The 25,874-nt window shown below is 45.7% G+C and overlaps 1 protein-coding gene across 4 annotated transcripts in view; it reads left to right on the top strand.

Moving 5' to 3' along the window:
* mtor (mechanistic target of rapamycin kinase) overlaps nt 1–25,874 on the top strand; it is a 436,061-nt gene that overhangs the window by 230,546 nt on the left and 179,641 nt on the right. For all 4 annotated transcript variants that reach the window (XM_072478465.1, XM_072478464.1, XM_072478466.1 and 1 more), the window contains one exon: nt 3,262–3,401. In XM_072478465.1, coding sequence (XP_072334566.1) covers nt 3,262–3,401 — 140 coding nt within the window. The remainder of the gene's footprint in view (nt 1–3,261; nt 3,402–25,874) is intronic.

Below are 25,874 nucleotides of genomic sequence, written 5' to 3' on the forward strand. Positions count from 1 at the left end.
TCAGAATCAAGAAAGCTCTTTGTTGAGCAGAAAACATATTCATGGAGGAAGTTGAAACCTTCACAACCTTTACTCCATACTTTCCATTAGCAGAGCAGAAATTGCAAGAACTTCAAGGCTGAAAAGTAAGATGAAAAGTGCATCCCAGATTCGCACATACTGCAAATTCCAAGCAACTCCAGCTTTAGGCAATACTTTGAACAACATCACCACATTAGTGTTAAAGATGACTTCTTGATATATGATGAATGGTTGCTGCTACAATGAGCTCTCCACCTGGCAGTCTTTCAGAAGATTCACCAATGAGATCTTGGTATTACCAAGTGTCAGGCTAAGGCACAACAGCCTGACTGGTGGCCAAGTATTTTGATTGAAGAGATGGTATCCAACTGCATCACCTGCACCATTCACAAGAGCAGAAAGAGCCACTTCTGCCCGTCTCCTTTCCATCCAGGTCATGGGAATCCCTTGGCATGAATTTACTTGAATTCAAAGAGAAAATAATTCTCATTGTCGTAGACTATTATTCCCACAAGTGTAAAATCTACATGGCCTCATCGCTGAAACCATTACCGTGTCACTGAAGAGGATGTTCTCCACATGCCATTTCAGATGTTGTCATCTCTAACAATCGGCCACAATTTGGTATCATATGGATTTACTCAAATCACAAGTTGACCAAAGTATGGAAAGGCTGAGAGGTGAAGTGCGTACTATGAAAGACCTAATAAGGAAGAATGATGACGCTCAGCTCTTTCTCTGCTCAGTTATTGTGCTACACCATTGCAGAATGGTTTCACCCCATGCAAGCTTCTGTAGGAGGAGCTGTGACTGTCCTGATATTCTATAACCTTATAACTAGTGAGATAATTAAAGGAAGTTTGAATGTAAGACCATTATTTGCAGCAAGATCTCTTCCAAAGTTATGAACCAAAGAATCCCAACAATAACAAAAGTTCACACCTCCATAGTCATCTCAATGTTGGGTATAATCAGAATATGCTTTATTGTTGGTCTTATACCAAAGCTGTGCTGCAGGCTTCTATTGTACCGTTCTCGTCCTACAAAAAAAGAAGCACTTCAGTAAACTAGCTGAATTTGCTTCAGTTAAGGATCACAGAATTGGTACGGTGCAGAAGGAGACCATTTGGCCCATTGTAGTCTTCACCAGCTCTCCAAACAAGCATCATGACTGAGTGCCATTCCCTGCCCATTGTTTTATTCAAATAATCATCCAATATCCTCTTGAATTCATCGATTGAACCTGCCTCCACCACACTTCCAGGTAGTGCTGAATCTGCCTCCACCACACTTCCAGGTTGTGCTGAATCTACCTCCACCACACTTCCTGGTAGTGCTGATCCTGCCTCCACCACACTTCCAGGTACTGCTGAATCTGCCTCCACCACACTTCCAGGTACTGCTGAATCTGCCTCCACCACACTTCCAGGTACTGCTGAATCTGCCTCCACCACACTTCCAGGTAGTGCTGATCCTGCCTCCGCCACACTTCCAGGTAGTGCTCTCCTGCCTCCACCACACTTCCAGGTTGTGCTGAATCTACCTCCACCACCACACTTCCAGGTACTGCTGAATCTGCCTCCACCACACTTCCAGGCAGTGCTGATCATGCCTCCACCACACTTCCAGGTACTGCTAAACCTGCCTCCACCACACTTCCAGGCAGTGCATTCCAGACCCGAACCACTCACTGTGTGAAAAGGTTTTTCTCACATCGCATTTACTTCTTTTGCAAATCACTTTAAATCTATTTGGTAAGATCTGTGCTTGTGGAGCTCTGTGGACTTCATTCTGGAACACCCCAATTCATGTAGTTGTACAAATGCGATGAGGAGACTTGAGAAAAAAAAATACATACTGATAAAAACTTATCATGTGCTAAAGCCATCCCAAAACACTTAACAGCCAAAGAATCTAATTTGAAGTCATTGTTAGGTTGGCAAATAGCTACTCTTATACCTATCGGGAATGTGTTGAATAATTAAATATCCACTTTTGAATTTGAAGGGAAATTTTACACCTGGTTGTGAGCTGTTTGAACATGTATCACTGGGTTTGATAAAACAAACATATGACATAATTGCAGATGAGCTGTGAACAATTTGTGACCCCTGTGCTGGGAAAGACAATATATGCAGTCAATATATTCTCAGTTGAAGGCACTTCAGATAAACTATTTTTGAATAAACAATCAAGAAGATCTGTAAAAATAATCCAATGTTTTTGTAGTTAATGAAATGGGAATTCAAACACATTTTTCTTTCATCCACTTTTGCTGGAAAGAGAGAGGCTTGTTTTAGACATCCCATATGCAGAACATGATTTGTTTAGACTTTCAGGTGTGATTTTTCTTTTCTTAAATAAAATGTCCCATGCACCTAATTAATCCATTCTTGCGATCTGCAGAAATTATTTTTTTTGTTCATGGGATGTGGACGTCACTGGCTAGGCCAGCATTTATTGTCCACCCCTAATTGCCTTTTAACTGAGTGGCTTGCTGAGCCATTTCAGAAGGCATCTTAAGAGTCAACCACATTTCTGTGGTTGAAGCCACATGTAGACCAGGTGAGGATGGCAGATTTCCTTCCTTAAACAATATGAAGCAGATAGGTTAATGGCCATCATTAGACTTTTAATTCCAGACTTTTATTGAATTAAAATTTCACCTTCTGCCTTTGGATTCAAACCTGGGGCGCCAGGGCATTAACGCTGCATCTCTGAATTACTGGTCTCGTAGCAATACAGCACCACCTCCCTGCAGCAGAATACAGAAATATATCTAATATATATACTCCTGTAAATGTGAAAATTCAACTTCTAAAATATTTTTGTAATAATCCTCATTTGTAAGTTTTTTTTAAATTACCATTTCTAACTCCAGCATAAAGTTCATGTCTGTATGAGGAATTAGAGGCTTAATGAATACAAATGTTGCTTTACTGCCTAGAGCTTTAGTGATCTATTAGCAGGATATAACATTATTTCCTGGTATTCTGAAGAATTTAACTTGTGATTTAATTAAGGAATAAGTTTTTGGATCATTGAGAGAATCAAATTCACCCTGAATGAAACTTGTACTCTGTTCCCCATCTCCGGGAATGCCAAAGTTGCAATACATAATGGATAATATGTGAAAATAGTAACAAACAAATGTTTTTGAGGCTAACCATCTACAGCAGTGTCCTGAATGCTATACTTTTTAAAAATTTTAAATTTTAAATTTTGGGATGTGTTTTATAGGAGATCCAAGCTACGTGGTACGAAAAGCTTCACGATTGGGAAGATGCTTTGGTTGCTTATGACAAGAAGATGGACATGAACAAGGATGATCCAGAGCTTGTCCTTGGACGAATGCGCTGTTTGGAGGCACTTGGCGAATGGTGAGTTTTGACGTAAGAATTCTTAAGAACAAGAAGCTTTGGTCCCTTTTTGATTAACGTCAACCCCACCCATCTGTTTTCTAATATTGCCACTCTGTCCACTGTCTTTTGAATCTTCGTATACTGCCTGCTTAAGTGCCCTTTCTTGCTAATTTGCTTCATAAAGCTATTAACCTTTGTTTAACAAAGTTCCTCCTGACTCCCCTTGTTGGTCCTAATTTAATAATTTTCAACTTCTGCCACCTTGTATTTGAGCAATTCTCCCTCAGAGAACCTTTTTACATTAGTTTTGTCAATTTCCATTACATTTTGACAACGTTAGAATGGGGTTTCCATTTTTCAAAAGAAAGTGAACTCAACTTCTATACTTTGCTCTTAACTTTATGGGTGGGATTTTCCACGCAACCCACCGCGTGTTTCGTGGTGGAAGGGGCGGCCCGCCGTAGGATGTTTGGGCCCTGTCATTGTCACTGGAGTTTTCAGTTGAATACATCTGTTGCCACTGGGAAACCTGCAGCGGGGGTGCACCGTCGGCAGGATCTTCTGAAACCGTCAGCGCGAGGGGCCAGAAGGCCCAGATTTCTGAACATAGAGTTTTCACCATTATTTTAACACCCAATTAACGCATTTGAGATAAAAATGATCAAGGTGATTAGCAAATGAAAGGCCCTGGTGCAATCAATTTGTCTGACTAGCTTGGTTGAATTTTTGTGGGAGAATAACAAAGAGGGTCAATGAGAGTGGTGTAGCAAATATGGATTTCCACATGTTTTTTTACAAAGCCCCACATGTCAAACTATCAGAAAAACTAAAGCCTATGGGATCCAAGGGAAAGTGGATAATTGGATCCAAAATTGGCTCATTGGCAGGAACCAAAGGGTAATAGTCAACAGATAATTTTTGCGACCATAAAGCTATTTTTAATGGTACTCCACATGGCTCAGTACTGAGCCCTTGCCTTTCATATTACACATCGATGATTCAGACTTAAATGTAGGGAGCATGAATAAGATTTGTAGATGATACAAAATTGGTCATGAAATGAAAAATGAAATGAAAATCACTTATTGTCACAAGTCGGCTTCAAGTGAAGTTACTGTGAAAAGCCCCTAGTCGCCACATTCTGGCGCCTGTTCGGGGAGGCTAGTATGGGAATTGAACAGTGCTGCTGGCCTGCCTTGGACTGCTTTAAAAGGCAGCTCTTTAGCCCTTTGCTAAACCAGCCCTATCAAGGGTTGATAGTGGGGAAGGAGGATGTAGATTGCAGGATAATATCAAGGACTGATCAAGTGGACAAAACATAACAATGAAATTCAATCTAGAGAAGTGGGACACACAAAACAAGGGAATACACAAATTATAGTAAACAGAGATGAGTGAAATCATGGGGGAATTTGGAGTGCTTGTCCACCGATTCCTGATGACAGGACAGATGGAAAATGTAATTAAGAAGGCATACGGAATATTTTCTTTTATTAGCGGAGGCAAAGAATATACAAGCAGGGAGGTCATGCCAGAACATTAGTTAAGTTAGAGTCTAAGTACACTTCTGGTCACCACATGACAGGAAGGATGTGCACTGGAAACAATACAGAGAGAGATTGAGGATGATGCCAGGAATTTAAAAAAGTAGTTATGAGGAAAGATCGGATGGATGGCTGGGGCTGTTTTTTTTGGAACAGAGGAGACTGAAGGGAAATGTAATTGAGGTGTACAAAATTAAGAACAGTCAAGATAGAGTGAATAGGAAGAACCTAATTCAGTTAGCAGAGAGGTCACAAACTAGGGGACATAGATTTAAAATAATTAACTAAAAGATTAGGGGAGGCATTGAGGGAAAACGGTTTCACCCAAAGGATGATGGAACTTCCTGCCTGAACGAAAATAGAGGCAGAAAACCTCATCATATTTAAAAAGTACTATGATAAGTGCTTGGAGTGTCATAACCTGCAAAGGCTGGCAACCAAGTGCTGGAAAGTGGGACTGCGCAGGATAGATATTTTCAGTCCGGCATAGAGACGTTGGACCAAATTCCTTCGTTGTGTGTACTAAATTTCCATGATTCCAAAGCTTTGATCATCCTGGTTTTTCTCTTCTATATTTCCCTAAAATGGCAATAATAGCCTTCAACCACTCACTTTTGCAAGCAGCCAGAGTGCTTTACATTTATAGGAGTCAACTCAGACCAAAAAATATCTACTTAAACTGGTAGCAGGACCTTAAGGCATTACAATGGAGTCTTATTTTGATTGGCAATGGATATTGCATCTGTATATTGTCATTCCCGTACCAGCCTCCCCGAACAGGCGCCGGAATGTGGCGACTAGGGGCTTTTCACAGTAACTTAATTGAAGCCTACTCGTGACAATAAGTGATTTTCATTTCATTTCTTTCCAAAGTTGGATTCAGTTAACACTGGGTTTGATGAGATTTGGTTCAAATCATTAAGCTACTTTATTTTGCAGTTGGTTGAGAGTATAAAGCAACGATGTAACCATATTCACTATTGTAACATTCTATTTTTGTAAGAAAATGCAATGTTGCAATTGCACCATGGATCCATCTTTCTTCACTTCAACCAGCAGCCTGTATCCTGATTTGTTTTAAGCTGATCTTTTCTTGGCCCTCTTTATCTCACCTGTCTTGAAAGTTGAACTATTATTCAATTGCCTGACGTTCTTCTCTATCGCTGAGTGTTTTTTAAGCTTTTCAATATAATGGGGGTGAGGTACTCATTCGTTAAGGAGACAAGCCATTAAATCACTTATTATTTGTGGTCTATGAGGCAACAACATCATGGATAGCTCATGCTATATTTAAAGGAGTTTTTTTCCCCTATTCTTTGTGGAAAAACTGTCAAAAATGTTCTGAAATATGACACTTTCCTATGTTTAGTTTGGCCAGACAATGTGGCTGTTAAGATACTAACACATACTGAAATTCAATATGTGCAAAAGGAAAAGTACTAGCCAGCACTGAGATTGAACACTCTGCTATTTGATTCAGGACAAGACTGACTATGTTTACGGTACTTTGGTATTTGAAAGGGAAGCAATGTCTATATTAAACTATGGAGTAGTCTATGTATTCATCTACCCTTCTAGACGAAGGGTATTATTGGCAGGCAGTCTTAATAGGCAATGTACCTTCTGATTTTTGTTGTGGCAGAGTAGGGCGGAGTGGGACTATGAAAAGGAGAAGTCTAACAATTGGAGTGTGGGTCCTGCAATTCACAGGCAGCATAGGAAATACGTTGGCTATTTATGTTGTGTTAATATTGGGAAAAAAACTGTTCTGGGGTGCACAGTGGTGCCATATGTATATTCCCAGACTCCTATGGGATGCTATCATGCACTTAGATTGCCGTCACAATGAGTTTCTTTCTTTTAGTGTGCTTTTGTGAGGGCAACTACTTTACCTGGTCAGATAGAGCTGCTGTAGCTTGCTTTTATGAAGTTGCTAGCAACCAGTTATGAAACAACACAGGCAGAAACTTGGAACTAGATTACCTGCTAATCTTTCAGAGACAGTGCATGGTGCACAGAAGAATTAGTGGGTGGCTGGATTCTTTCAATTTTTATGTATGTAAAGTAGGTCTCCATTAATTTAATTGTATCAAAAATCAGCATGTTATCAAAATGTACTTAATGTGTATGAGTGCAAACTAGATTGGACAATGCTATAAAATGGGTGTGAAAGTGCGTTGGGTTTAATTGTCATTCTGCTGCTTCTGGATCTGAGACTTTATGGGAAACAGACCTTCCATACATGTCATAAGTTGTCTCTCTCAACTAGGATTCGTTTATCATCATTGAAAACGAGAACATTTATGGGTTATTAACTTATCCCCATTTATCTCAAGTCACCACAGCAACAACTTGTATTTAAATGGCATCTTTAATGCATTAAACGCTCCAACCAAGGCACTCCACAGGAATGGTAGCAAAAGATATTTAATACTAATCACATGAGATACTCGGGAAAATGACCATAAGCTTGGTCTAAAGTATCTTAAAAGAGGGAAATGTCAGAGAGGGGGAGAGGTTTAGGGATTGTTCATAATCTGAAAAACACTCGGCAATAGAGAAGAATGTCAGGCATTTGAAGAATAGTTCAACTTTCAAGACAGGTGAAGTAAACAGGGCCAAGAAAAGATCAGCTTAAAACAAATCAGGATCCAGACTGCTGGTTGAAGTGAAGAAAGATGGATCCATGGTGTCATTACAACATTGCATTTTTTGTAAAATGAATGTTACAATCGTGAATATGGTCGCATCATTGCTCTACACTTTCAACTTACTGCAAAACTTAAGGTCATGACAGGTGAAAACACAGTTGCCAATGATGATGGGGTTAAAATTAGGGATACTATCTATATCTGAGGGTTGTAAGACTGGGCAGAGACTGAGATGTGGCAGTGTTAGGCTGTGGAGGCATTTGAAAATAAGAAGAATTTTAAAATTGGTCAATGTATGTCAACAAACGCGGGGGTGAAGGACGAAAGAATTTTGGTGGGGAATCACCATTTCTTTGCCACGTTTTCCTCTCCTTGTGGCCACGTGGAAATCGTGAAATAATTTCAGTTCTGCCTTATATGGTCATTCAATTCAACCTTCCAAAAATAAAGCTATTCTGAAAAAGAATCTAAACTTTTAAATAGTGACTAAAAGAAAGTTAGAATTTGTTTTTCTCGCAGCTGAATATACAGAAGTCTAGGTATGCAAACACTGTGGAGCTACCATACTGGTAGATCAGAGGTTAAAGTGTGAAACAATGTGGTATTTTATCCTTTACTGGTCTCAGTCTGGAACTACAGTACACAATAGCAGTTTCAAAAGTCTGGGTTAGCACGATGTTGTTGCTAATGATTACAGCTATATTTCTGCCTGCTGTTCATATCGACTAGCAATGAAACAGATGCTGAAGATGTGTCCTTTGCAGCTGTTTAATATTGTATTTAGTCATTGACAAAGAATATCAATGGTTACCACATTTACTGGTCAACAAACACGAACCTCTTCAGAGATGACCTTTGCTCTATATTGAGTTATGTTTTGATTTAGTTTAAGTATGCTCTTGTGCGTGCAAAATATATCCAACAAAGCAACGATGAAAAGTTTTCTTAACATTACCTTGTGGTTTTATTATTGTCTTGAAACAACGTCTTTTTGTTGCATTCTGTACTTATTGTGATAAAGTGTGCTAGCCATCCCTTTTGAGGGTTTCAATATTTTACCATATAAATTGGAATGTAAATTCTTGCTTTAATCTAATCCCATGCCTTAACATTTACATGTGTCAAATTATATCTGCTGTTTTCTACCCATTGACCTAATCTCTTCAGATCCATTTGGAGCATTACACATTAATTAGCATCATTGGTCAATGCGCGCAATTTAATGTCATCAAAAAACTTTTAACAACTTAGATAATATTTTGCTCTTTCCGTCATTTATAAAATGATAAATATCCCAAACACTGATGATAAACAAGCTGGACAGATATTTTCCATTCTTGAGATGTTCATACAAAACCATCTTTTTGTTGCATCTTCAATAATCAAAGTATCAAATCATGTCAATATCTATCCCATGGGCATGTGCTTTATGAATCAATCTGTTACATCAGTCTCTATCAGATGCCTTACAGAAGTTCAATTAGACAATATCCATCGCCTCCATGCTTACCACCAGATTGATAACTGGCTGAGATGGACCCAGTGAATTGGTCAAACACAACCTCACATTTCTGAATCCATATTGGTTCTCTAAATGGACAATGGCCATCTAGATGATCCCTTCTGCTATCCCTCATCGTCTCTCAAAATCTTATGGGTCTGCAATTTGAGAATCCACTCACTGCCCCCTTTCTTAAAAAAAACTTGGGTCCACATTTACCATTTTGCAATTCATTGGAATATAATCCTATCCAGTTTCCTCCGCCAAATCCACTATCTTTGGTTAGAATTGTCAGATTCCAAAGCTTTTTGTTTCATTCTATGAGCCTCTTAAACCTTTGTAATATTACTTCCCTTTTGACACTAAGGGGCTGTAGTCTGCTGTTTCATCTTGTATTCTCTCAACTTGGACATCCCTCCTCTTGCATTAGTAAAGTTAATCTTAGAGTAATTTTGGTAATTCCACCAGTCCCAAAGGCACCACCAATTTTGATCAGTCTTTTGTCTCTTTTGCCCCTCTGCACCTTTATTTTGCTGCTAATATGGTCAAAAGCACTTTGATATTGCCCTATATATACACCGCTATATTTATTATCATAGGATCACTAAAATGTAGAAGGAGGCCATTCTGCACCGACCCACCAAATAACCAAGTAACCCCACCTAAACATTTGGACACTGAGGGGCAATTTTAGCATGGCCAATCCACTTAACCTGCATATCTTTGGACTTGCCCCCCTATGTTTTGTATACCAGATATCTTTTTTCACATTGAAAATTACTATGTATTGCTTTAAAGTAAACTGGCCTTAGGCAGGGAAATGGTTATCCATTTTGCACACACAAAGATTGTGCAAGCAATGAGATTAATGACCACCAGCTAATCACCTTTTAGTGATATTGTTTAGAATCATAAAATGGTTGCAGCACAGAAAGAAGCCAGTCAGCCTGTTGTGTCTTTGCCAGGGTTTGCAAGAGTGGTTCAACTAGTTTCACTCCCCTACCCTTTCCCTGTATCTCTGAAAATTGTTTATTTTCAGATAATTATTCAGTTCCCTTTTGAATCTTCCGATTAAATCTGCCTTTACCACATTCTGAGGCAGTGCATTGCATTTTCTCACCACGCTGCATTTAATTTTTTTTTCCAGGTCGTCTTTGATTCTTTTGACATTCATCTTAACTAGGTATCCTCTGATTCTTGACTCTCCAGCCTATGGGAGCAGTTTCTCTGTCCAAGCCCCTTATAATTTAGAAAACTTCTATCAAGCCTCCTCTCAACCTTCCCTTTTTTAAGGAAAACAGTCCCAGTTTTGCAAATCCATCCACTTCACTGAAGTTCCTCATTCCTGGAATCATTCGTGAGAATCGTTTATGCCCTCAATAGTTCTTTCACACTCTTCCTGAGTGTGGTGCCCAGAATTGGACAAAATACTTCACTTGAGGGTTAAGCTATTTAAAAAAAGAAAAATTTAGTACCCAATTCATTTTTTCCAATTAAGGGGCAATTTAGTGTGTTCAATCCACCTACCTTGCACATCTTTGGGTTGAGGGGGCGAAACCCACGCAAACAGGGGGAGAATGTTCAAGCTCCACATGAACAGTGACCCAGAGCCGGGATCGAACCTGGGACCTCAGTGCCGTGAGACTGCAATGCTACCACTGCACCACCGTGCTCCCCTCGTGTTTTTATTTTTATTTTAGAGTACCCAATTCATTTTTGCCAATTAAGGGGTAATTTATTGTGGCCAATCCACCTAGCCTGCACATCTTTGGGTCGTGGGGGCGAAACCCACGCAAACACGGGGAGAATGTGTAATCTCCACACGGACAGTGACCTAGAGCCGGGATCGAACCTGGGACTTCGGCGCCCTGAGGCAACAGGGCTAACCCACTGTGCCGCCGTGCTGCCTATGCCCTCGTTTTGTTTTTAGTATTTACCATAAGCTCCCTACTTTGGTTGCTATTCTCCTATTTCTAAAGACCTAGGGTGGGATTCTCTGATCCTGAGGCTAAGTGTTGACGCTGTCAACAGGCCCCCAGGAGCAACGATCCTGAACCCTACAGGGGGCCAGCACGGCACTGGAGTGTCTCACACAGCTCCAGCCACTAATACCGGCGTCAAACGGTCGCCGCGGGTCTGCGTCTGCGCACTGCAGCCGGCGCAAACTCGCGCATGCGCGCTGTGACCGGCTCGAACTCGCGCATGCGCGCTAGCTTCCTTCTCTGTGCCGGTACCGACACATGGCGGAGAGCTACAACGGCCGGCGCGGAGTAAAAGAGGTCCCCACCAGGAGAGGCCGGCCTGCCGATCGGTAGGCCTCGATCGCGAGCCCCAGGCCACGGTGGAGGCCCCCCCCGAGTCAGATCCCCCCTCCCCCCCCCACCAGACCGCCCCTGCAGGGTGGATGGCGAGGTTACGCCGGGTAAGACCACATGTGGACGGCGCCGGCGGGACTCGGGCTATCTTGGTGGCCACTCGGCCCATCCCACGCGGACATTCGCCAGGTGGGCCGTGTAGAGCGGCCCCCGACTGACGTCGGGGCATCGTCGATTCAGTTGCGCCCAGCCCGCCGATTCTCCGACCCGGCCCCGGGGGCAGAGAATCCCGCCCCTGGAGCTTGATGCCATATTAACCATTTTCTCAAACAGCTGTATCACCGTCAACGATTTTTACACATATTGGCTCTCCAAATGGACAATGGCCTTCTAGATGATCCCTTATACTAACCCTCATCATAACCTGGAATTCTTTCTGAATAATCTCTCAATGTTACAGGCCTACAATTTGAGAATCTATTCCATGTCCCTGCAAAAAAAAAACCTGATCCCAGGTCGGCACGGCATTGCTGCCTTGCGGCGCCGAGGACCCGGGTCCGATCCCTCCCCGGGTCAGTGTCCATGGGGAGTTTGCATATTCTCCCCGTCTCTGCGTGGGTCTCACCCCCACAACTCAAAGATATGCAGCGTGGGTTGGCCACGCTAAATTGCCCCTTAATTGGAAAAAAAAGAAGTGGTACTCTAAATTTTTTTTTTTTTTAAAAGCTGATCCCTGTGCTCCTGCACCCCCTTTAGAATTGGTATCCTTTATTTTATATATCCTGAAATTGTTCATTCTGTCGTTCGTTCTTGCTTGCTTCCATGCTTCTATTGTCCCTTTTTATTCCATTGGTTTCAACTTCACTGAAAAGTCTGTTATGTGCCACTTTATCCAACACCTTTTGGAGGTGCAAGTACATCTTATCAAATTAATTCCCTTGTTTTTTGACTAGTGGGAAGTTGAAAGTTGTGGATGCGCAGAGAAACTTATGAGTCCAAGTTCAGAAATTACTAATTCCAGATATGCAAAAAAAATTAAAATGGCACATGGCATATTGACCTTTACCTCAAGGTGGGTGGAAGTTATGTTTTAGCTGTACAAAGCTCTGGGTCCACCACATCTAGAGTGCTTCAGTCAGTTCTCGGCGCCCCATCTCAGGTAGGATATGTTGACTTTGGAAAGACTTGGCATAGATTCACCAGGATGATATGGGGCAAAAAGGGTTAAATTATGAAACTAAGTTGCATAGATTAGGCTTGTGTTCCCTTGAATCAGAAGATTAAGGAATAACCTAATTGGGGTGTTTAAGATGATTAAAGGTTTTGGTAGACTAGATGGAAATTATTTCCCCTGGTGGGAGAGTCCATTAGTGGCGTTCAGGGGTGATGTCAGAAAGCATCGGTTTACACAGCCTAGTGGAAATCTGGAAGTCTCCCCAAAAGCTGCTGAGGCTGGACAATTGAACTGAGATATCTAGATTTTTGTTGAGAGATCTGATAATGGTTATGGAACCACAACAGCTGGATGGAGATCACTCTGATCTGATTCAAGACAGTATGATCTCAAAGGGTTAAATAGCGCACTTCTGTTCCCAAGGCTACTTGTTATTGACAACCTAGATTCAGGTATTTTGTGTGGTGTTTTAACACTGCTTTATTCGGGAATTGTAAGGTGGACCTATGTCAGCTTTCCTTCCGGTCTGGTCTCATTATCCACCCAGTCACAGTAATACCTGTCTACTCCACACACCTTTAATCGTTGGGCTGTGAGTTGTGCAGTGATTCTTGTTCAGATGTTTTCAGAAGCCGGCATTTAGTGACACATCTGATATTCATTTGTGTGCTAGTTTGTAGAGCTGCTGAGATAGAAATGCACAAGGGGCTAAATATGTGGTGACATGTCAATAATCCAAACTGAATACATGGGTGATTTTACAGAGTTGTGATAGACTGGCTCTTTTGTATAACTGAAGTGTCTTGTCTATTTACACAATCACTTACAGAGCTCATATTTTTTGCATTAGGCTCTTTTGAAAGGTTGTATAATAGTGTCATTGATCAAAATTCCCTGAAATTGCACCTCTCCTTGACACTAAATTTTATGGGGCTGACCCTTTTGGGACTTGAATGACTTAAGTTTGAAAAGGTTTTATTTGACCTGGCTGAGATCCAAGAGGCAATTATTAACTCTTGAAGCACAAGTCATAGCTGTTCCAAGTGTAAGGAGTTTCTGTGTTCTCAGCAGCGTGAGGGTTACGAGGTCAATTAGGCCCAGAGTTCTGAATTAGATTCTCTTGATTAATGAAAACATTGAATTTATTCAATGTAGCAGAATCCTGTACTGTGTTACGTTTGAAAGGCCTGGCATTATGGACTGTAAAGGTATTTATATAGTTAGACTGCAAAGTAATCCACTTTGTTTATCATAGCTACCTGTTGTTCAGGAGAGTTAGTTTAAAAAAAACATTTTTTCCGAATGCTGATGTGAATCATTGCTAAGATGCATGATATTTTGCATATTTTTGAGGTTTTTTTAAAACATCAGTTAATTTCTTAACTTTTTCACCTCTGTCATACGAATTAATTGGAGGAGTTGCCTTTTTTACCTGCTTTAAATATGGCAATCAATAAGGTTGCCCTTCTTTCTTTAGATATCGATATTATATTGCTCAGAGTCGCCAGGTATCAAATGATACCACCACAAGGCTCAACCGGATATCGATCAAAGAGCCAAACACCAGTTAGTTAGTTCAAGATCAATGGTACTTTATTTACGCACAAGATTAACGTGCAACATAAACACTACACCTAACAACTATGACAACCGGTACTTAACTTCAGGCACCCGGCTTAGGTCAGAGGAACAGTGGCCTTTGTTCGAATCTGGATCTACTGGGTCTGGAGAAGTTAACTGCTGCTCAGCTGGGCTCATCCTTCTGGTAGTGGGCGTTGAACTTGACCTTGCTTCTGGTGGTGCCACAATTGGAGGTGGACGTTGCCAGAGCGCTAGGTCCAAAAGAGGTCAAACACATGGCAGTGTCTCTCTTTATCCTTGGGGAGTTTTGTGCTCTTCTGGCTGGTACTTAGGTTTGGACCCCATTAATTGGACAGTTCTCGATCACTGTCTTCGATCTAAGCCAATAAAGGGGCGGGTGCCTTGTTGGCTGGGCATGTCCTAAGCGGTCATTAACCCTGTTGTTTAGGCTTCCTGAGTAAAGGGAGTGGCGCCTAAATGTCTGGGATTGTATCGGTTACTCGAGTATCAGTCCTTTGTCAGACGGAGATGGGCCATCAAAATGTTAATCGGTTGGGGGTTTCGATGCTGTCTGGATTCTTTGCTCACAAATATGCATTCAGGCTCCGAGCCTGCCTGAATCTTACATTGTCCACGTTTCCCTTTAGGCTTTGCGAACGTCCATGTTTCTTGTCGTAAGTGGCCATCCCCGATGGCTACAGAGTAGACCACTAGGTCCACTGTGGTCCTTGGCTCTTCAGTTCATTTTCTCAGTAGTTTAAATAAACTATATGGTGTCAAACAGACATTTTCTCTCTGTTGAGTTCCAATTTCTATAGACAAACTCTAAAATAGGGTGACAGTAAACCTTATTATACTGACTAAAGCTGTTTCTGTCTCTTGCATCTTGTAATCTCTTGCGTTTCCACGCTCGGTATTTCTGTGTTATGCCAGGATCTGCCAAATTAGTTCAAACATTTGTACTCCGTTTTTGCCTAATCGCTACATACACCAAAGAAGTTTAATCAAAAAACTGCAACACAGTGCTGTAACTAAAGTTATAGAAGATCTGCTGTTGATGCACAACTATTTTTAAAGCATCATTAAAGCATCATTTTATTGACAGTAGAGACCGACATTTTTGTTTCGGCTCTGAGCTAAATTGTAGGAGCATGGTGCTGAGGCAAAAGACTTGCCACAAGCAACAAACATTTAAAGAAAAAATCAACCTGCTTGAGGCATCTCATAATGACCTTAATTGTTACACTGTCATAGGCCCAGAAGCAGAATATTGCCTGTCCCATTAGGATAATGGCAGTGAATCAATTTAAAATGAGGGAAAGGGAAAATTTAATAATGGTACTTTATGCACTTAATGAAAATTGGATGTATTTCTGTATACTTTTAAAATAACCTGTATAATAATGCATGGAGATAATTCTGCTTTTAAGGTAAGCCAAGTATAGCCGTATAAAAATAAACTTCCATAAGGGTTGAAGGTAAAGACTTGAATGAGCTGTGCCCATTTTATTTTTAATGTTTTTATTTTTTTGTTTTTAATAGTTACTGTTTTCTGATGCTTGAGGGGGATGTCCTGCTGACAAATAGACACTTTCTGTTCTTTGTTGCTTAGTATTGGCATCATTCCTATATCAGGCGAAGCATAGCCAGATAGAGAGCAACTGTCTATGAAAGAAGAAAGACTTGTATTTATTTTGTGATTTTCATGACCATTGATATCGCAAAGCACTTTACAAACAATGGAGCACCTGTTAGATTCTTAGATTTGAGACTTGCGCATGACTGATTAAGGACCATGTAGATATAATCCATGATCATGAGTGACAGTAGACTTATTAAGCATCATAAGTTTTAATTATGCGGTACTTAATATGTGCAGTACTTAATATGTGCAACAGTATACAGCTGTGCCCTACAGCCGTGCCGTTTGGACTGCTGCGGCACTGTCTTGTATTATATTGACTGATGGCCTTTGATCCTTCTTCTATTGGTGTGCATTGATGTCTCGAAGCACCTCACTTTTTATCTTTTTTTCTGGTGGTCCATCCTGTTAGGGCATATTCCAATCTTTCTGGTGGTCCATCCTGTTACGGCATATCCCAATCTCTCTCTAATTTCTTTACATTTCAGTGTACTGACCTTCCCAGGTTTTCCCTGTTCTTAATAGTTCTTGCAAAGCATTCCAAAGGTCACAATTCTGTTTAGTATTTCGAAGCATTTCCTAGCACAAGAAATTCTAAACATTTTACAACATATTTGCTTTTCCAAGGCACATAGTTAGACCATTAATTTGCTTCTCAGCATAATGACATGATCCTTAAACTTCAACACTTGTTATAAGGCACAATACTATATAATTGCTATTTAAGCATAAGGTGTCAGACAGACCATGTTTAAGTTTGTCAAATACTTTAACTGCTTTTGCCCCTATCACAGCTTGCTTAACCACATTATTTGACTACCATAGCTGGTTTAACCAATCACTTAACAATCACACCGTGACATGTTCCAGACAAGGTTAACTGTCATTCTTTGCAATTTAGCCTTGGCTTAAAAAGACAAAGAATCATAAAAGCATCATCAAAAAAATCATGAAAAGATTATTGCGGCATTCCCTTAGGCCCAGAAGCAGATTATTGCCTGCCTCAACAGACTAATGGGTAAATCAATTTAAGATGAGGGGAAGGACATTTCAGTAAAGGTACCTTGTGCACTTATTGAAATTGCATGAATCATTAACAAAGCAACCTAGTGTTGCTGGAGGGTCACAGCTGTTCAACTATCGTGTATCACACTCCCCTAACTAACCAGATGACACTAGGTTCCAGTTCAAGATCTTTATTTAAGCATGATGTGGAGATGCCGGCGTTGGACTGGGGTGAGCACAGTACGAAGTCTTACAACACCAGGTTAAAGTCCAACAGGTTTGTTTCGATGTCACTAGCTTTCGGAGCGCTGCTCCTTCCTCAGGTGAATGAAGAGGTATGTTCCAGAAACACATATATAGACAAATTCAAAGATGACAAACAATGCTTGGAATGCGACCATTAGCAGGTGATTAAATCTTTACAGATCCAGAGATGGGGTAACCCCAGGTTAAAGAGGTGTGAATTACATCAAGCCAGGACAGTTGGTAGGATTTTGCAGGCCAGATGGTGGGGGATGAATGTAATGTGACATGAATCCCAGGTCCCGGTTGAGGCCGCACTCATGTGTGCGGAACTTGGCTATAAGTTTCTGCTCGGCGATTCTGCGTTGTTGCGCGTCCTGAAGGCCGCCTTGGAGAACGCTTACCCGGAGATCAGAGGCTGAATGCCCTTGACTGCTGAAGTGTTCTCCGACTGGAAGGGAACATTCCTGCCTGGTGATTGTTGCGCGATGTCCGTTCATTCGTTGTCGCAGCGTCTGCATGGTCTCGCCAATGTACCACGCTTCGGGACATCCTTTCCTGCAGCGTATGAGGTAGACAACGTTGGCCAAGTCGCACGAGTACGTACCGCGTACCTGGTGGGTGGTGTTCTCACGTGTAATAGTGGTATCCATGTCAATGATCTGGCACGTCTTGCAGAGATTGCCATGGCAGGGTTGTGTGGTGTCGTGGTCACTGTTCTGAAGACTGGGTAGTTTGCTGCAAACAATGGTTCGTTTGAGGTTGCGCGGTTGTTTGAAGGCAAGTAGTGGGGGTGTGGGGATGACCTTGGCAAGATGTTCATCGTCATCAATGACGTGTTGAAGGCTGTGAAGAAGATGACGTAGTTTCTCCGCTCCGGGGAAGTACTGGACGACGAAGGGTATTCTGTCGGTTGTGTCCCATGTTTGTCTTCTGAGGAGGTCGGTGCGGTTTTTCGCTGTGGCACGTTGGAACTGACGATCGATGAGTCGAGTGCCATATCCCGTTCGTACGAGGGCAGCTTTCAACGTCTGTAGATGTCTGTTACGCTCCTCCTCGTCTTGTCATCATTCCTACATCAAATTTGTTTGCACTGAGTGCTGAATTTGGGTGCATTTGAGTGCTATGGTGAGAGTTTGGTGACTGAGGGATATTATGGGTTAATTTTTATCTAAAGTCTAGTCTTTCTTTTATTTAGTTAATTAACTTAAAAGTTGCAGTTTGGTTTAGACCTCTAATTTAACAAATAGGGAAATATTTTTGCATTTGTGTTTTTGCCTTTTTTTATTTTTTTTTATTTTTCTGTGTTTTTTTGTGAGTTTATCTACACGTGCAGGATTAGGCCAGCATCCGCCACTGACACTGGCGTGATGCTGGGTGTGAAAACCAAGCATAAGAACATAAAGGAACTGATGGATAAAACAAAAGAGAGGAGTGCCCCAAAACAACGAGTGGAGCACAGCCTAAAAAGAATGAGAAAGGAAACAAAAACTTATCAAAAACCCGTCAAATTAAAGTGTGAGAATCGGGGTGGATAAGGCAATCCAACCCCTGCGGTGCCCACCGAGCACGGAAGGCCTCGAGTGTGCTCGTGGACACCGCATTCTCCCGCTCCAGGGACACCCGGCCGCGAACGAGGCCGCGGAAGATGGGCAGACAGTCAGGCTGGACGACTCCCTCGGTCGCCCGCTGCATGGACCTATAAACGGCAAGTTTGGCCAGGCCCAGGAGCAGGTTCACGAGGAGGTCCTCCGCCTTTCCCGCCCCCCCCCTCTGCACCGGATGCCCGTGGATCAGGAACGTGGGGCTGAAGTGCAAAGAAAACCTCAACAATGTTGTCAAGAAACCAAAAAGGGAGTGCAGTCTAGGACAGACAACATAAACGTGCTCCACTGTCTCCACCAGGCCGCAAAAGTGGCAGGTCTCTGGCAGAGCCGTGAAGTGATTTAAACGATATTTGCACGGCAATGCCATGCGCAACACCCTCCACCCCAGGTCCCCTAGTTTTATGGGGAGGACTCTGCAGCGATACCTGTACGTTGAGCCTCCTCCACGATGGTGTGCCCTGGCAACGTATTACGAAAAGGGCACGGAGGGTATTTCCGCGAGGCGGCTGGGGCTGTGGGGCACCAGCACCCGGGGATGTATCCGGGGTTTGGGACCAAAGTGCAATTCCGTCCGAGCAGGGGTCCGCTCAGACGGACTACCACCGCACAACCGCGCCGTTTCAAGTCCAAGTGTGCTTACGGGGCCGAGCACGACCGTTTTGAGGCCTTGAATAGCATTGGCCGCACACCGGACAGACACCGCTCCACGCCTGGCAAGCTCGTAGGGTGTCATCCAGCCCGCCCCTCCGCCACCCAGCACGTCCCCGATCCTGGTCACCCTGGCATCCACAGCCCTCCGCTCTGCCAGCCACCTGAATGGATATTGGCGGAGGTGCGGATTCCTGAGCAGCGGCTCCCTTACGGCAGCCACTACTCCTGACGGGGAGAGCTGCGGCGCGTGGCGACCGTGTTCCAGACTTTGAGAAGGTCCTGGTACAAGACGGGCAGCGCCAACAAAGAGTTCCGAAGACCATTCCGGTCAACGAACAGGAGCTGCACGTCGTAGTTCAGGCCGTGCACCTGGCGGAAGAAATACGTCGCCAGGGCACACCATCGTGGAGGAGGCTCAACGTACAGGTATCGCTGCAGAGTCTGAAGGCGGAAAGTCGCAATCTGGGTGCGAAGGCACACCAGCGCCAAACCGCGCTCCGCAATCGGGAGACTCAAGACCTCCGCAGCAACCCAGTGCAATCCTTTGTCCCAGAAGAACCGAAGCAGGGTTCTCTGGATGCGTGTGACAAAGTCGGGGGGGGGGGGGTCAAAGTGACCAGCCGATACCACAGCATAGAGGCGATCAGCTGGTTTATGACGAGAACTCGACCCCTGTGGGACAGCACTCGGAGCAGTCCCTGGCGAGTGGTGACCTTGGTCTCCAGCTCCTGCCAGTTCGCCGGCCAGGCTTCCTCTGCCGGGCAAAGATGGACTCCCAAGTAGAGGATGTTGGTCTGACTCCAGCTAAAGGGCCTGAGCTCCTCCGGGAGGGAGTCCATCTGCCACGGACCGACCAGGAGTCTGGAACATTTAGCCCAGTTGATCCTAGCAGAGGACGCGGCGGAGTACACAGCCTGGCACTCTCGCATCCTCCGCAGGTCACCGGGGTCAGTGAACATGAGGAGCACGTCATCAGCGTAAGCCGAGAGGACCACCGCCATGTCCGGCTCGCGCAGAACCAACCCCGACAACCTCCTCCGCAGGAGGCGCAGGAAAGACTCCACGCACACAGAATAAAGTTGGCCGGACAAGGGGCAGCCCTGACGCACCCCTCGCCCGAAGCGAAGGGGCGCCGTCAGGGACCCATTAACCTTAATCAGACACTCTGAGGCGGCGTACAATAATCGGATCCGGGCGACGAAGTGCGTCCCGAACCCGAAAGCTCGCAGAGTCCCGAGTAAATACTCGTGCCCCACCCTGTCGAACGCCTTCTCCTGGTCAAGAGACAGGAAGGCGCTCGACATACCAGTCCTCTGGGTAAAATGAATAACGTCCCGGACCAAATGGATGTTATCGTAAATGGTTCGGTCCGAGACTGTGTAGGACTGGTCAGGGTGAATCATGTGGTCCAGCACGGGGCCAAGGCGTAAAGACATCGCCTTGGCAAAGATTTTGTAGTCCGTGCTGAGGAGGGAGACCGGTCGCCAGTTTTTAAGCAGGCGGAGATACCCCTTCTTGGGCAGCAGGGCAATGACGGCCCTGCGCCATGAAAGGGGCATCACCCCAGTCGCAATACATTCCCCCAGGACCCCCGCATACTCGCTCCCCAGGACGTCACAGAACGCCCTGAAGAACTCCACGGTCAGCCCGTCCAGCCCTGGGGTTTTGCCCCGTGACAAGCTGTTCAGGGCGCCGGTCAGCTCTTGGAGGTTTATGATTTGATCGAGCCTCCCGGCGTCCCCTGGGCCGACCTGTGGTAGGTTCTCCCACAGAATTCTGCAAGCATCCTCGCTGGACGGATCCGGAGAGAAGAGGTCGGAATAAAAGTCCCTAATCAGGGTCCTGACCCCCTCCGGATCTGATACGAGGGACCCGTCGTCGGCCAGCAGCGTAGAAATATGTCAACTGGCCCAACATCCTCTTTCCAGCGAGTAGAAGAAGTAGGAGCCACGGTCCATCTCCATCAGGAGACGGATCCGCGACCGCACGTACGCGCCGCGGGACACGGCAAGTTGCAGATCCCGCAGCCCGCCCTTCTTCTCTCTGTACACCCGCCCCAGAGCCGGGTCCTCATCGGGCTGAGCAAGACATGACTCCAGATCGAACAGTTCCTCAGCCAATTTGGCGATCGTGGAGTTCCGCCCTGCCGTAGACCCCTTCGTGTACCCCTGACAGAAGGCGCGGACATGAGTATTGCCCAAGTCCCACCATAGCCTCCTTCTCCAGCCGGCCCAGAAACGGCGTAACGAGTCCAGGAACCGCTCGTCCTCCAGCAGCAGGTTGTTAAAGTGACAGTACGCGGACCGTGTCTGAGCACGGGACGGGGCAAGCCCCGCCCACACCAGGTGGTGGTCCGAGCACAGCACCTGACCATGGATGCCGTCGGAACGCTGGGCAAGTACGTCTTGGAAATATAACGACGGTCGATTCTGGACGTTCTGAATGGAGGGCGCACAAAGGTGTACACCCGCACTTCAGGATGGAGAGTCCGCCAGACGTCCACCAAGTCAAAGGACCTAACCAGGTCCCTCAACTTCACCGCCGCTGAGCTGCGCTGGACTCCACGACGGTCCTTGTCCTGGAGGGTGCAATTAAAATCCCCTCCGAGGACGATGCACTCGCCCACCGGGATGATGACTAGAAGAGTGGACACTTTTACGTAAAAAGTCGCCTGCTGCGGCCCGACCAGGGGAGCGTAGTCATTAACAAAGTGAAGCACCACATCCCGATGCGGTCTGTTAAGTGCAACAGACGGCCTGGCACTGGCTCCTTGACCCCCAAGATCTCCGGCTGAAAATGTGGAGCCAACAAGATATCTACCCCGCCCGAATGTGGGGTCAGGTGACTCATGAAGACTCCTCCTTGCCACTCCAGAGTCCACTGAACTTCGTCACCCGGAGTGGCATGGGCTTCCTGAGGGAAGCACATCCCGTACTTTCCGTCCCGAAGGATAGAGAAGAACTGGAAACGGCGATGTGCGTCCTTGCTGCCGTTGATGTTGAGGCTGGCTATGGTTACCTCCATGTCAGTAGTAGTGTGTATCCGTCACCAATCACCTCAGTGCACAGAGGGAGTGGAGGTTCAACGCCCCCTCCACTCCCTCAGGAGCCCCGTGAGGAAGAGAACAGCTTGGCGCTGCTCCCCCTGGTCCTGATCGAAATCCCGCGCCTCTCTGGCATAGACGCGGGCGGACTCGAGCAGCCCCAGATTTCCCCAGCTGTCCAGGGCCAGCCGCACACAGTCCTGGTGACCGTGATGTGTTTTCAAAAATGCTCGAGTTCTCCTGAGGAGATGAGTGGAGACTCGGTGCCGGGTGTGAGGGCGCCCTCTGCCTCGCTGCAGAGAGCGTCAAAATCCTCCTCCTCACACGTCACCGAGCAGCCTTCCTCCTCCGAGCGGTCACCACCTGAGCCCGAGTCCCCCGCCACATGAGTGTGGCGGGCAACACGGGCCCACCGGCTAGCCCTAGGCCCGAGTCGATCCAAACCTCCCTCGGTGACCTCATGTTGGGTCAGGCGGATAAAAACCTGTCGCCGGAAGGAGTATACATGGCGGAGGGAGGGGTCCCGAAGGCCGAGCGTCAACGGTGCCACCCCGGACCGGACCTTCCCCAGTAGGTTGAGATAGGGGAGGAGGAGCTCAGTGGGAATGTAGGGCGGGACGTTTGAAAGAACAACACGTTCAGCGGTGGCCTCCAGCGGGTCCACCGCCACATGTGTCCCGCCTACCGTGAGCCCCCTTTCCAGGGCCCGGTGGACCGCCTGCTCGGCCCGCAGGAAAAACACGGCCTTGCCGTACATCCGGGAGGCGGCTACGATGGCCGAGGGGCCGACAACCCCGGCTATCGCACGGGTGCACGCCTCGATGGTCATGGTGGGGTGGACATAGCACTTCACCCCCAGTTGTCGCGTTAGTAGGCGGAAGGGCGTGGCGGCAGAGGAAAGTCGAGAGGCTGCCGCCCCCGCATAAGTGCTTGCCCGCCCTGCCCCGGGCAGTGTGGAGTATGCCCCAGAGGTGCTGGCCATGCCCACCCCTGGTATGGCCTGGCCGTGCGTAAAACAATGAAAGGGGAAAGGAGGTAGGGACATGACACCTTAAGCACAGGTGCCACAACGGAAGGCGCTGCAGAACAGTGGGGCAGCGTTCTTCAGCCCTGGAGGGGCTTTAGTGAGAGTTTGGTGACTGAGGGAATTAGGTGAGGAGGGAGCAAAGTGCTCCTTTCATTTCATTTCCTCAAAGAACGAGAAGGGAGCCGGGAGTTTACAGAGAGTGCAGCTGACTGGGAGCAGAGTCGGAGGGCGGAGTTCCAGTTGGTCCACAGGGCAGCTACATTCTGTAAGGTAAGAGGGGATGGAGGCTAGGGCAATTGCATGCTCCTCCTGTAGGATGTGGGTGGTGAGGGATACCAACGGTGTCCCCGCTGAGTACACCTGCGGGAAGTGCACCCAACTCCAGCCCCTCAGAGACCGTGTTAGGGAACTGGAGCTGGATGAACTTCGGATCATCCGGGAGGCAGCGAAGAGTTACAGGGAGGTTGCCACACCCAAGGTACAGGACAAGAGTAGCTGGGTTACAGTCAGGGGAAGGAAAACGAACGGGCAGACAGTGCAGGGACCCCTCGTGGCCGTTCCCATTCAAAACAAGAATACCGTTTTGGATGCTGTTGGGGGGATGCCTACCGGGGGAAGGCCCTAGCGGCCAGGTCTCTTGCACTGAGTCTGGCTCTGTGGCTCAGAAGGGAAGGGGGGAGAATAGAAAATCAATAGTGATAGAAGACTCTATGGTTAGGGGAATGGATAGGAGATTCTGTGGTCGCAATCGAGACTCCCGGAGGATATGTTGCCTCCCGGGTGCCAGGGCCAGGGATGTCTCGGGCCGAGTCAACAGGATTCTTAAGGGGGAGGGGTAGCAACCAGAAGTCGTGGTGCACATAGGCACCAACGACACCGCTAAGAAAAGGGATGAGGATCTAAAAAGTGATTTAGGGAGTTAGGTTGGAAGCTAAAGAGCAGGACAATCAGAGGAGTGATCTCAGGATTGCTACCGGTGCCACGTGCAAGTGAGGCAAGGAACAGAGAATGAGTGCAGCTGAACACGTGGCTACAGGGCTGGTGCAGGAGGGAAGGCTTCAGATATGTAGATCATTGGGATATCTTGTGGGGAAGGTGGGACCTGTACATGAACGACGGATTGCACCTAAACTGGAGGAGCACCAATATCCTGGATGGGAGGTTTGCTAGAGCTCTTCGGGAGGGATTAAACTAGTTTGGCATGGATCAGAGGATAGGGTAGCTGTTGAACAGGCAGAAATAATATGCAGCAAGTCTGTGAGGAAGGATAGACAGTTGATAGGGCAAAGTTGCACTCAGTGGAATGGGTTAAAGTGTGTCTGTTTCAATGCAAGGAGTGTCAGGAATAAGGGAGATGAACTTAGAGCATGGATCAGTACTTGGAACTACGCTGTTGTGGCCATTACGGAGACATGGATTTCACAGGGGCAGGAATGGTTGTTAGATGTTGCAGGGTTTAGATGTTTTCAGAAGAATAAGGAGGGAGGTAAAAGAGGAGGGAGTGTGGCACTGTTAATTAGGGAGTGCACCACAGCTGCAGAAAAGGAGGTAGTCGAAGAGGGTTTGTCTACTGAGTCAGTATGGGTGGAAGTCAGAAACAAGAAAGGAGCAGTCACTTTATTGGGAGTTTTCTATAGACCCCCCAATAGTAGCAGAGAGATAGAGGAACAGATTGGGCGGCAGATCTTCGAAAATTGCAGAAGTAACAGAGTTGTTGTCATGGGTGACTTCAACTTCCCTAATATTGACTGGAACCTCCTTAGTGCAAATGGTTTGGATGGAACAGATTTTGTCAGGTGTATACAGGAAGGATTCCTGACTCAATATGTAGATAGGCCGACGAGGGGGGAGGCCATATTGGACTTGGTGCTCGGCAACGAACCAGACCAGGTGTCAGGTGTCTCGGTGGGAGAGCATTTTGGTGACAGTGACCACAACTCCTTGACCTTTACCATAGTCATGGAGAGGGATCGGAACACACAGTTTTGGAAGGTACTTAATTGGGGGAGGGGAACTTATACTGCTATTAGACAGGAGCTGAGGAGCATAAAGTGGAAACAATTATTCTTGGGGAAATGCACAACAGTAATGTGGGGATTGTTTAAGGAGCACTTGCTGCGAGTGCTGAATAGTTTTGTCCCACTGAGACGAGTAAGGAATGGTAAGGTGAAGGAGCCTTGGATGACAAGAGAAGTGGAGCTTCTAGTCAAGAGGAAGAAGGAAGCTTACGTAAGGTCGAGGAAGCAAGGATCTGACTCGGCTCTAGAGGGTTACAAGGTAGCCAGGAAGGAACTCAAAAATGGACTGAGGAGAGCTAGAAGGGGGCATGAAAAATACCTGGCGGAAGGATTAAGGAAAACCCCAAGGCGTTCTACACTTATGTGAGAAATAAGAGGATGATCAGAGTGAGAGTAGGGCCGATCAGGGATAGTGGAGGGAACTTGTGCCTAGAGTCTGAGGAGATGGGGGAGGCCCTAAATAAATACTTTGTTTCAGTACTCACTAGA

Source organism: Scyliorhinus torazame, chromosome 16 (genome assembly GCF_047496885.1).
Source record: "Scyliorhinus torazame isolate Kashiwa2021f chromosome 16, sScyTor2.1, whole genome shotgun sequence".
In the NCBI taxonomy this organism is placed as follows: domain Eukaryota; kingdom Metazoa; phylum Chordata; class Chondrichthyes; order Carcharhiniformes; family Scyliorhinidae; genus Scyliorhinus; species Scyliorhinus torazame.